The 13,790-nt window shown below is 41.1% G+C and overlaps 1 protein-coding gene across 1 annotated transcript in view; it reads left to right on the forward strand.

Moving 5' to 3' along the window:
- The first annotated feature begins 10,667 nt into the window (after positions 1–10,667).
- FKBP15 (FK506 binding protein 15, 133kDa) overlaps positions 10,668–13,790 on the forward strand; it is an 81,331-nt gene continuing 78,208 nt past the window's right edge. The window contains exon 1 of the mRNA XM_006890731.1: positions 10,668–10,720. Within this exon, the coding sequence (XP_006890793.1) occupies positions 10,668–10,720 (53 nt within the window). The remainder of the gene's footprint in view (positions 10,721–13,790) is intronic.

Here is a 13,790-nt window from a genome sequence, read left to right on the forward strand (position 1 = left end):
CTGTTGCCTCTATTAACCAGTGTTCTTCAGACAGGCAGTTCAGTCTGGTATCCTAAATAGGCACCAAAATACAAACTAACATACATTAGGAGCAAGGTGTGGGTAGAAAGGATAGTTTACCTTTCTTTGTAATGGCAGCTTTCTAAACAGGCAGAGGATCTCCACTCATTCTCTAACTGGTAAGACTGTACTTACTGGTTGTGAACCTGTTGTGAGTAAATTGCTTAATATCTCTGGTGCTTCAGCTGTAAAATGAGGATAGTAAAAGTAACCTCCTCCTAAGATTGTTTTGGATTATAATTAGGAATTCATTGAGGTGGTTAAGAAGGCAGGTTAGTGCCTTCTGAAAATAGGTAACAATAGTAACCTGAAGTGGGTACAATATACAATGACAATGTACATTTAAACATTTAACCAACTGTAGTCTTTCTTTGATAAATGTTCTGCATTGTCCTTTTTTTCCCCTTTTAATTTCATACTAGTTTATAAAATTTAAATCCATTGTTTTTAAGAACAGATTCTTTCAATTTCTTTCTTAATCTTCTGTTCTATGATAATAACACATGTACAACTCCCCAAATCCTTTGTTTTCCATAAAATATGCTGAACCACTTTTCTAATCTGTTACACTAAACTAGGAAGAGTTCTGGTGGCCTAGTGAGTAAGGATTTGCACTACCAACTGAAAGACAAGGTGTTCAAATCCACCAGCTGCTCCATGGAAGAAAGATGACAATCCCCCCCGTTCCTGTGTGATTTACAACCTCTAAAAACCCACTGCAGAGTCAGTTCTGATCAGGTCAGTTCTAATGCAATGGTATATAACTGTAATACTAATTTTTAAAAGGAAAAGTATGCACACATTGCTTGTATACATCTATACTACCTGTGGGTTAGGGTTGAGAGAGGTGACAAAGGATATGTTCAAATTTGTGGCTTCTCAATGGAGAACTGATCAGATGTGAGCAAGAGGAAAAGGTACATTTCTCACTAAATAGCCTTGTGTACCTTTAAAATTGTAAACCGTATGAATGTATTTAATATTAAAAAAATTAAGTTAGATCATAATGAAGTCCAATCTTTTACAGAAGGGAAATAGAGATCACTATTTACTGAATGGTAACTATGATAATTTTTATATTTAACTGAATCCATAACACTTATGAGGCTTCCAATACTCCTTGGCTCAAAGTCTCTGGTGACACAAAAAGTGGGTGCCAATTGAAAGGGTAGTGCTTCAAATTCACCAAGAGGTTTCTTCTGAGTATAGTTCTACTATTAAATCTATAAGATTGCATGAGTTGGAACTATCTCCACAGTAACCAGTTGGGCTTTTTTTACTTTAAATACCTGGCTAATCACTTACCTCCCTCCTATTTGTTTAGATGATCTGCTGCGAAGCCGCTAAGCACGAGGGGTTTTTGAGCTTCACGTATCCTGTTTTGGTGCCAAATAACACAGAAGCTCCTATTTCTCTTACCCACTCCCACCTTTCTGTACAAAGAAGATCAAATATACAACTACATTCTTCCCAAAGGCATTTAGAAAAGCTTTTATTTGTCTGTTCCAAATAGGACAACTCAAATTTGATATGTCAAACAAACTGAAAAGGTCTTTTAGTTATGCAATGATAGAAGGGTCTAAGTCCAAAAGGGAGTGGATCTCCAAGCTAATACACTTGTTTCTCCAATACCTTTTGTTACTAGCTAAACCATATCCTGGAATAAAGCTATCATGAGATGCATTCTTTCACGCTTCTTTGACTGGATCCTTTTCTGTTCTTTATACATTGCCTGCATGATTTATGTAAAGATTCAGAGTATTTTATTCATAAGATTGTGGTAGAGTAGAAAGAGCTTCTGGACCAGCTCTAGCTACACACTAGCCAAGTGAAGAACTTGCCTTTGTTCTCTTTTCATTTGCAAAATAGACATGAAAATAACTACCCCAAAAAATCTGACAGGGCTATGAGGATCAAATTTAAAAAATGTCAGTTCTTTCATTCTAATCGGTAAGAGGTATGAAACACTGTTAATATCTTGCCTTTAAAGTGAAAAAATAGGGCTTACTTTCATGTCACTTAAAATGTAAAATGTACTGTAGTTTAAGGAGCCCTGGCTGAGCAAATAAGGATTGCTGGTAGTACAGTAGTTAAAGAATTTGGCTGTTAATGTAAAGGTTGGAGGTTTGCATCCATCAGCCACTGAGGAAAAAAAGATAAGGCAGGTTCCTTCTATCAAGTTTAAAGCGTTTTGAAACCAACAGGAAGCTACCTCTGTCCCAGCCACCACCAAGTTGGAATTGATTCCTGGAAGTGGATTTGGTCTCCATGCTTACCTGTCAGTCAAAAGACTGGGGCATACCTGGCGGAAAGATCACAGCCAAGCAAACCCTACATACTCAGGGGGGTCTCTGAGTTGGAATCAACTCAATGGTACTAACAATTGAATACATTCAATTTAAAAAACACTGGCTATCAAAATCATGTATCTTGGCAAAGCATTGCTTTAGTTGTCTTCCTGTTGCAAAGTTCTTTCTAGCTTAAACTTTGCTTTAGTCTGACAGGTGGTTTGCTTGAGAATACTGAGGATATGGTATGAGGAAGAAATCAGAAATATTTAACTTGGTAGGAAAATCTAATTAAATGAGATACATAAAATAACAGTAAATTACGTTCTATTGAAACATTTAAAAATATAATGTTAAGTATATTGTGCTGTGTGCCAGCAAGTTGGCTCTGACTCCTAGCAATATGACCCTAAGTTTCCAAGCATCCATTTCTCACAGAAGCATATTTCTACACCTTTCTCCTGCAATGCTGCTGATGTGTTTGAACTGCCAACTTTTGGTTAGCATTTAGGGTACTTAACTGTTTATCAAGGGAAAATAAGCTCTGAGGGCCTGTTGAGGAGCTGTACTGCCAACCCAAAGGCACAAGATTAGAATCCACCAGCTGCTTTGTGGGGAAAAGGCAGGCATCTCACATTGAGGAGGTAGCTATGGATAGATACGTAAAAAGCAAAAAATAAAGTTGTTCAGTGCCTCAGATAAAAGCTAATGATGTGGTGGTTGTGGTGGTGAAACAGGCTTAAGGTACCAGCAGTCAAGAAATAAGAAGTAATGCACTGGGAAAATCTACAGTTAGGGACCTCTCCAAATTATTGGTAACAATGTCAGTTTTAGGACTAAGGTGTGTTTAATTCAGGCCATAGTCTTTCCAATCACTTGCTTTCTATCTGAGAGATGGACAATGAATAAGGATGACAGAAAAACAAGTGACACCTTTGTTGGAGAAGAGCACTGTACATCCTATGGATGTCTTGGAGAGGGATGAGGCTTTACCACAGATACGTTGGTCATGGTGCTAGGAAGGGTTGTGAATTGGTGAAGGAGAGGAAGACCCTCAACCAGGTCTGCCGCAATGGTTTCTTGTGTGTCAGGATGGCACAGGATAGAGCAGGGTTTCAATCTTTTGTTCATAAGGATGCTATGAGTCATACTTAACCGGTGGCATCTAACGCCATCACCAACAGAAATCAGAAAAACCTAGGTTCTAGATTTGTGTTTTGAGACTTACTAGTTGCATAACTAATAAGTTGAATTCAGTGTTTTCATTCTTTCATTTACTGCATACCTACTAAGTAAAGGTACTATAATGAACTCTTGTTCTCAAGAAACTTCAGATTGGTGGAGAGAAAGAAACAAATGAGAACAGTATAAAATGTACAAAGAATGAAGATTAAGCAAAAGGTTGTGGAAGCTAATAAGACTTTCAGAAAGATCGGGGGTGGATGGCCCGTGAATAGTTTCACAGCATTCTCTTTCTCTCCAAACATTCAGGGAGTCTCTTCTAGGTTTTCTAAACACTTCAAAATTGTATTAACACTTAGCATGTTGTTGTTGTGTACCACCAGTCAGAACCACCCATAGCTGACCCTCTGGAGGGTTTTCAGAAGCAGTTATCACATGGGAGGAGAATGCCCATCCTTCTCCTGTGGAACAGCTGGTGGATCTGAACCAATTACCCCAGTCACTGTATCAATCCACCTCATCGATGGTCTCCCTCTCTTCATCCCTCCACCTTTCCAAGCACCATGTCCCTCTCCAAGGACTGGTACCTCCTTGCAACACGCCCAAAGTATGTCAGACGAAGCTTCAGAATCCTTGATTCCAAGGAGCATTCCTGTGGCTTCACCTTTTCTAGGATGAACCAGTTTATTCTCCTGGCAGTCCACGGTATTAAAGATTCTTCTCCAGCACCACTGCTCAAACGCATCAATTCTTTATCATCCCTAGTCACTGTCCAACTCATATATAGCAAGTAATTGTGAAGACTATGGCCTAGTATTTACTATATACTAAGAAGTCAGGTTGTTACAGTTAAGGTCTATGCTCTCTTTTGAGTATTTCTTTCAAATAATTCTCATCATTTACTTGTGCAATGCAGGCTTCTATCTCCATATACAGTATTATAATGTGTCCAACACCAGCACTCCCACATGCAGCACTTAAGAATCATGAAAAAAAAATCACAAGTTTTCAGTAGTTTTTTAGTCTGACCAGTCACCAAAAGTCTTACACATAAATTTATGCTAAAATAAATCTTATAGTAGGAACAGGGAAGGAAATACTTTTGAAGTCCATTGCTTTGAATGATTTTGTGATTTAGGTAATATCCCCAAGCAGAGGAGTGGCCCATCCTCAAGAATGCAAATTCCTGCAGGGAAGGAAAGCGTTGAAAAGGATCCTCCACCCTACCTCCTTTCCTTTCCACAAAGGCCCTTTGCCTTTGTATACAACCTGCTTCTGTAGGGTGGGGACATTGTTGTTGCTGTTATGCACCACAGAACCAACTCTTAACTGACCCTTCAGCAGGTTTTCAGAGGCAGTAAGTCACATCTTGTGTCCTTGAATAGCAGCACAACTCCTTACTGCAAGGCCAACAGAACTAAAAAACTACAATATTGTTATGTACAACAGCCCTGGAATCATCTTCAAGTTAATCCACTGCTTCCCCACGCATTGTTTGTTGCCTTAGCAAACTATGCTACAGAAATTTCTTAACCTTAACTGACAACTGGCTAGGTTATTCTCCAATACTATGGGAGCAGTATTTCTATTTCCTACAGGATCTGTGCGCATCATGTTGCTGCACACTTTTAAACTGACAGCTATGCTTAGAAACACATGCAGGACGGCTATTTTGCGGCAATGTGTGTTAACAAGGGTGTCAGTTGCATTTGTTCACAAACTGCTTTATGCCAATTGGGCTCTGTAGTCCTCATATTTATTAACTTTATTAATGAAGTCACACATATACCTAGAAATTGACGGGCAAGGTGCAATTATAAATGGCCAAACTCCTCACCAGTCCAACTCAGTGATGCTTCCATTGAGTTTCCAATACTGTCCAGCTTTTTCACAGAGTCAAATATCAATAATTTAGTAGCTTGTTATGTTCAATCAGAACCCACACATAGCTGAACCTCCAGTGGATTTTCTAAGAGCAGTTAGTGGGCTTGAACCACATGGTTTTGGGTTGGCAGCTCAACTTCTTGCCACTAAACCACTAGAGCTTGCTGTTTAGATAGCTGACTGTTATCTTATACTGTATACCACCAGAACTCCTTATAAAAGGCTTGAGGAGGAGGGAAGATTTCCCAAGACTTAGCTGTTGTACTTTACTTCCAAGTTACTTTAGTAGTCATTCATAGAGGGGAGCTCTGATGGCATATTCATGAGAGCTAATCCAAAAGCTAAATGTCTCTGGTGGTCCAAATTCCCCAGAGGCTTGTGGGGAAAAGGGAGGCAATCTCCTGTGGGATTTATAGCCTCAGAAACTCAGTTATGAGTCAGTTCCCACTGATGGCAATGAGATTGGTTAGCCACAGACAATATGTAAACAAATCACAGCAATATTCCAATAAAATTAACTGCATCAAAAAAGGTAACTGTTTTCTTAATGTATATTTGTTTCCTACTTTTGTCCCTAGATGATACATATGGTTTACAAGCTAAGCTGCAAACTTAAAGGGTGGAGGTTTGAATCCACCCAGAGGTACCTCTGAAGAAATGTCTGACAATCTACTTCTGAAAAATGAGTCAGGTGGCCCTGAGCTCCAGACTGACTGAGGGGTCCTGGGCCTCTGGGGAGCCATTGCAGTGTCAGCCAGCACTTGTAAACAAGATCACTGGAAGTCCTCAAGGCAGGAGTGCCGCAGCTGCAGAACAAGTGAGCTGCAGGACAAGTCAGTGTGGGAGGTGACTGAGAGGTGGATATGACTGTCCTCTTGCTGGGCAGAGGCAGCTTCTAGATGCTCCAGAGCTGCACGGCTCCTGGGCTGAGAATTTAGACAAGAAGTGCATCATGCAGAACTGCAGGCTCATGCACAGAAGCAGTCCCAGGTCTGACTACCACAGTCACTGCGTGTGGAGCCTTGGCTGCAAAACTGGCAACTGGCTACTGCAGCATTGGGCACGAGCGGGCTCAGCCCACCCCTGGGAGGAGCAGCTGTACCAGATACTGCAGGAGGCCCCACAGAAGCTCAGTGGAGGAGTCTCACAAAGGAGGCAATGAGGACAGCAAGGTCTAGCTCATGGGCCAGCGGTAGAAGCTCTAGGCCTTCCTCCTGTGATCCCAGCCCGGTCACCTCAGGCACCAGGTCACCATGTACAATACTGTCCTGTTGGGCTGGGCCTGAAAGTCTCAGAAAACTCTGAGAAAACGGAGAGGAACAGCCAGAAGTCGGTTCCAACTCTAAGGTACATAGCAAGAGTCAACAAGAAATCTGGAAGACAGCTGACTGACCAGATGACTGTAAGACATACAACAGTAGAGCTCATTCCAAGGAAAAGTGATCTAGCAGTATGAAAATTATTAAGAATGGAAATCCCAGAATACTTAATTGTATGCATGCAAAACCTATAGCCCAAGAAGATGCTGTGTGAACAGATTGAAGGAATACTGTACACGAAAAAAAATGTGTGCAGAGTTGTATCTGTTCTATATACCTATTCAATCTGTATGCTGAGCAAATCTTTAGAGAAGCTGGACTTTTTTTTTTTTTTAAATAGCGGATGTCTTTATTTTTGGCTTGCAGTACTCACTTACTTTCAAAAATTATTTTATTAAATGCTTATAAATCTTATTGGTGGACTTAGGACCTATTAAAGAAGAATCTTATTACAATAAATACACAAGACACAGAAAGGGAGGAAAAATGAGTCACTGAAAACCATGTAACATGGGGTCACTATGAATGAGATTCAATTGGACAGCTAACGTTGCTCCCTCACCCTGACACCACTTTTGCCAAATCTACCTCAAGGTTTTGCTTTCTTATTTCTACACATCTTCAAGCCTACTACTTAACCCAACAAGCGGGATAGCACTTCTTGGAAACGGAACAGTAATTTTTGCTTCATATGGGGCTTACTTTTCTGCCCTCCATTATGATAATTTGTATATGTCAGTTATTCATCATATTCAAGTGTAAGAACTTTGAAAACAACAGATCTGAACCTTGCCCTATCCTGCACCATTTTCACCATCTCTGATTCTATCAGCTATTCAGTGCTCTTCTCCAAGATCACACCTCAAAGGTATTGCTTCTTTTGTCATCTTCTGCTGAGATTGCCACCTCTGGAAGCTACAGGTCAGTTTATTCTGTTCTAAAGGATCACTAGGAGTCAGAATCAAATCAGTGCCATGGGGTTTGGTTTAGATTCAGGTAATAAGCAATTTAAAACAAAGTTCATCTCAAATTCTTAATAAATACATAAATCCAGGAGATGCAGGAAAAAAACCCTCAAATTACAAACAGCATCTTGGATAAAAGAATGTTTGAGATTTAAAGAAAAAAACAAAACCCAACCAAAACCAAAACTCAGTATTCAGATGTTTCAGTGCTTGACCAGTGTTATTTAACCAGTTCATTTATTTTGGCAGACTCTGACCAGAACTTCTACAATAGGTTACAGTTTTAATACTTAGATTCCATCATTGCTTTAAAACAGTCAGCCGTCCCTGCTTTAGCCAACTAAATCTGCAAAATAAACATAAGCAACCAGTAGTCCTATTCATTAATTTGGTAGAGAAATTATTTGCTTATTATGTTTATTTATCAGGTTGCTATAAACTGCACAGGAGGAACTGGCCCACCTTTCTCTGCCCATCTCTCTTCTAAGGATCTTTTTCCTGAATTAGATTTGAACTACTTGCTTTTGGGTTAGGTCACTAGGGCTTCCTTGTACAAGGTTGTTCTTATGTGCTTTTGTGTTGGAAATGACCCATAGTTGACACTCCCAGCAGGTTTTCAGAGGCTTTGAATTGCACAGGAGGTGATAGCCTGTCTTTCTCTTGAGTAGTTGGTGGATTTGAACTCCGTGCCTTGAGGTTGGCCATGCTCATTATTACTAGGCCACCAGAGCTGATTCACATTTACCCAAGGCAGCAAGGGACAGGATAAAAGGATTAATGGAAAAGATAATTGTTGGAAAGGTGTGGGAAGAATGAGATTGTATTGTGAGTATTGTAACTAATGTTATAAAACAAAATTATCATGATTGGTTGGACAGAAAATCCCGTTTGTTTTGTAAACTTTCATTCAAACCACAGCAAAAACAAAAAGTTTTTCCAAACATCCTTACAAATGGACCACAAGGCAATAATCATAAGTGGACTGAGGTCCTCAAGGGGTTCATTTTACTTGGTTCCACAAACACACATGGAAGAAGTAGCCAAAAAATCAAAACAACAAAAGTTCAAATCTTCTTAACAAAGTCCAGGTGATCTGCTTCCATAAAGATTATGGCCAAGAAAATTTTATAAGCTGCTCAACATGAGGTTGCCATGAGTCAGAAGGAACTCAATAGCAACTGGTTTTCTTAGGGGAAAGAAATGGTTAACATGCTGTAACTAACCAAAAGGTTAAAAGTTAAGCCCACAGAGGTGCCTCAGAAGACCTGAAGACCGAGTTTTGAAAAACCAGTCACTGAAAACTTGAAGCAGTTTTCTCATCACACACGCAGGGTTATGGGAATTGGAACTGACTCAACTGCAATTTTTGTTGATGTCGCCCGGTATCATAGAGTCCTGATGGACTCATAGCTGACCCTCTAACGGGTTTTTCAGAGGCAGTAAAGAGCACGGAAGGAGAATGCTCATCCTCCTGAAGCAGCGTGCCTTTGGGATTGCAGTGCAGACTTACCATTAAGCCACCAGAACTTTCTTTCAAAGGGTGAAGAAAGCATAATGTCCTGACACAAAAGATAAAGATGTATAAGGCTGTCCCAAGTCGTTAATTAAAACTGTCTCTGCTGCATGGGAAATGCTAAGAGGTAAGAAGTTCCATGGAAGACGTTCTAATCATTCCAGTTTCAAATAATCAGATTAAAATATTCAAGTAACACACTAGTAGTAGGGACGGCCCTATCTAAAAGAACTCTTGTGAAAAAATGGATGCTATTTGAGGACGATATTTTCCTACAAAGTAGTCATGACAGGCCCACCTGAGATTGTTCTAAGATTTTAACCAGGCTTGTGTAAGGTACAGGGAGGGTGGAACTGAAGGCAGAGATGTTGATTTAAGACTGTTGCAAGAACACTAAGCTAAACCCAGGCCAAGGCTGGGACTGGGTATTTCCAGTCTTCGCTCGTCCACTTCTACAGCATTTCATCTGTCAGTGAAATCTACGGATACCAGAAAGGGGGCTCCCCTCATAGTGTACACAACATAATCGAGCAACAATATCCTTAAAAGTACCGAGTGTTAAAGACTGCTACAGCTCTTTTTTATCATCAGTTTACTAAATTCTGAGTCAAGAGTCTACGGATCTAACCCAGGTCTGCCCTTTACTCTGCGTGACCTCAGGTTACTCACTCACTCGAATGCTTGATTCCTCTGTTTGTCTATCAGTAAACCCCGAGATTACGAGAGTTAAGATTGAATTCAATGACCTTTAAATCTAAAGCCGGTACACTGAAACACTGGACAAAAAGACCACCAAATAAATAGAGAAGGAGATGATCAGGCTCGTTTTATAGACATCGAGCATGCTGACCAAGGTCACTCCAGCCACGCCACAAAGCAGGGATTAGGCCAGGAACACTGGTCTCCAAGGTTCCAGTCCTGGGCCCTTTCTCCTTTTGCCGAGCTAGTAAGAGTGGCAAGGAGCGTTCTTGTCCTAGAGAGGAAAGGATAAGGGTTCCCTGTATGGTTGCTCAGGGAGGCAACTTACCTTCCCAGGTGCAGTCCTTCCACTGGCGCCTCGTGACAGAAACTTCGCCTGTAAGCCCCTCACTACTTCTCAGAAGCCCCTCGCACCTCGTTCTGGAGCGACGTGTCGACTGCCGCCACCGAGGCCACAGATTCCCGCCCCGGCCACGCCCCCTTCCCTGTTGACCAATCCCTATGTAAGATTTTGGAGCTCCACCGCCTCTCAGGCTTGGGAGAGCCTTGCGTCACGCAGCGTGCGTGCCCTCGAGGTCCCCTCATTTGCCTTTGCCCCACCTTCTCCCGAACCCGGGCTCCACCTCTCTAAGCAACTCTGCGACAGTTCGCGCTGCCGGAAAGCAACACGCCACTACTGCATTTTACCATGACGGCTGTCACAGGCCTTTGAAAACTCAAGGCTGTCTGTCTTCTCAGTTCGGCGAAAGTTAGCGCAATGTTCGGTGCCAGTGATGAGGACGATACGGACTTCCTCTCGCCCAGTGGCGGGTGAGTGAGTGATTGCGAGACGTTGACTAGTGGACTCGACTTAAAAAGAAACCCTGCTAGTTCTTGGAAAGGTGGATTTTTACTCAGGCCTTTCCAACTTCCGGAACCAGATCTTTGCTATCTTCTAGTCCTGTAAATCCCTCAAAATCCTGGCAAAGCTAGGGACAGTACAGAACCTGGCTTCCCTGAGGTCTGGACCTGACATCTCCGCTAACTCACAGTAGTGAAAATAGTGGTGGTTAATGACAGTGCTTGTCGTTAAGTCACCAAAGACCGCAAGGAAACTCTTCACTGTTAGAACTAAACTGGTCGATCAGCTCCAGCATCCCTACTAGGGTCATTTCGAATGTCACTGTAATACTTTCCCTATTCCTACAGCCCCGGTCAGAATACATTACTATCCCCACTAGATGTGTTCGCCTCTATTCTTTTATGCATTAACACATAATTATTTCTCGTCAGATCAGAGTAAAGAGAGCTTATTTATTCTTCTGTTGAGGACTTAACATACAGTGAATGGGCAGAAGGTGCCTGTTGAATGAATACTTGAGAAATTGCTCTTTGTAGACGCTAATGCGGAAACCAGTATAAAAAGTGGTTTCCTGCTCCCAAACCCTGATTTTACGTATTCTACTCCGAGGTATCTTGAGTCGGACCCTCCAGCGGGTTTTTAGAAGCAGTCAGTCCCCAGAGGAGATTGACAATCTTTCTCCCACGAAGTAGCTGGTGGATTCGGGCAATTTGTCTTCGGTTTGACAGCACAGAACTCAGAGGAGCACTGGTGGCATAGTGGAAGAAGCTGCCCTGCAGTCTCTAAGACACACAGTTCGAATCCACCAACCCTTCGACGGGAAAAGGATGGGCAATCTCTTACCATGCAATTAACTTCCTGGATTAACAGCGATTAATCCTCTGTGAGGTCAGCTGTGAGTCAGTTCTGACTGTATAGTACACAGCAAGCAACAAGCCACTCAGACTTTGAGATAGGAATATCTAAAGAGAAGCAAGCCTTTACTTTTCCAGTAATGAGTTTAGCTTCCTCTCCGAATCAATGAAAAATTTGATGCCCTCTAAATTTATGAGCTGCTAAGCTATGATATTTGCAGAACCTTTCTTTGGATAGCTCTTTAACAGATTATAAACACACTGGTTAATGAATGAATATGCCAATGCTTGTGCCTAGTTATACTAATTACTAAGGGGTTTATAAAAATGTAACCGTTCCTGTTGTCAGATTGCTTCCAGTCCTGTTGGAAAGTCTGTTGCATGGACAAGGATTAAAAGACACTGACTCTTATTTGTTCTTAAATATAACCTTTTGACTTATATTGTTCTTAACTGTTATCTATCTTTAAGTCCTCTTTTGACTTCTTTAACACTTTGAATCACCATTACCAACCCCCACCCCACATCAGGTGATGTTTATCCACCTATTTCCGCTTTATCCCATGAGAGAAATACAGTTGTTGTTTTTCCCCCCCTTTACTACTTGGGTCCAGTGACACTTAATTTAGGGAAGGCTGAAAGGAATGTTAAGGGAAAGTTAAGGCAAGCAGTCTACTGATGACTCAAAGTTACAGGGTTAATAAAGCCAGTCATGTGCTCTTTCCAGATTCCTAGCCTCATACTTCTCTCCTGAGGACACTCCAAGACCTGAAACACTTTCGTTCAAAGCAAGTGACTGTTCTATTATATGTAGAGAATAGATCCTTTTTAATAATATATAATTTGATGAAAAGGCTTAGCAAAGGAAATTAAACAGATTTTCTCCAGAACAATAACTAGAAAAATAAGGTAAAATTAAGATTAACGAGATACAAGGTTTAGTAGGTATTCTTTAAGGAAGTAAAACTTATGACAGTGAATGCTAGTTTACTTTTGGTTCCTCTTTTGTAAATGTAATTCTTTTCCATTTTTAAAATGTTGCATTTAAAAAGTAAGTTTAAATATCCCTCCTCCCTTCATTTACCCCATTCCTGTGTTTGTCTGTTGTTTGCTGGAAGATCTCACAGAAACACACAACAGGGAAATGACTTACTTGGCCAGTGTTGCAGAGACTAGTGAGTGACGGACCAGGATCCTGTAGACTGTCAGTTGTGATGCTGCTGGAAGTCTTGTGCTCAGAGAGTGAGGATCCCCAAAGATACCCCATCATTGGGCTTCCATGAGTATATATAGGTCTGTAGAGGGGAGGGTTTACATCCCACCCTGATCCCATCTCCTTAATTCAGTAAATCATCACACTATGGGAGGCTATGGACGGGAGGGCCATACTCATTCATTGTACCAGAGTCCTCTACCAAAATTCAGTAGGGAAACCAAAATCTAGACAATCATACTGACCCTGTAGGTCAGAGAATAACTGCCCCCTTAGGGTTCCCAAAGTTGTAAATCTTCACAAAAGGCAAAAGCAAATTGCCACTATTTCTTCTTATAGTGGCTGGTGGGTTTTAATAGCCAGTCTTTCAGTTAACTGCCAAGTGTTTTTTTACCATTTGGTCACCAGGGCTACTTAGAGACAGTTTTCCCTATGTGATAAGAGTGGTTAAAAAAAAAAGGGGGGGGAGCTCTGGTGGCCTAGTGGCAAGAAGCTGCACTGCAGTCCCGGAGGTACATGGTTCGAATCCACCAGATGCTCTGCCGGAGAAGGAGGAGCAATATCCTCCTGTACCAGTCAGATCTGATTTGATGGTACACACACACAAAATAATAATAATAAAAAAAAACAAACAAAAAACAAAAACAAGAGTGATTCATTTTCCCTAAACTTTTTGTTCAAATAAGTGGTTATATTGAACACATACTTTCTTTTGAAAGTATGGAATTTTGATATATGCTTCTCTAAATCTGAATGTGAATCTAAAAATTCACATAAAGACAGACTAGGAAGAAGGATTGGCCATCCACTTCTGAAATAGCAGGCCTCTGAAAACCCTATGTACAACAGAGCACATTTAGATAACAGAAACAGCAAAGGAGGTTTTTTCAAGTATGGAAATACAAAGGAAGAGGAACAGTTGTAAGGAGACACTGGTGATTGGGACATGGAATGTGAGAACCATGAATGTAG

The sequence above is a fragment of the Elephantulus edwardii genome, unplaced genomic scaffold (genome assembly GCF_000299155.1).
Source record: "Elephantulus edwardii isolate Elephantulus edwardi_28Jun2011 unplaced genomic scaffold, EleEdw1.0 scaffold00092, whole genome shotgun sequence".
NCBI lineage: Eukaryota > Metazoa > Chordata > Mammalia > Macroscelidea > Macroscelididae > Elephantulus > Elephantulus edwardii.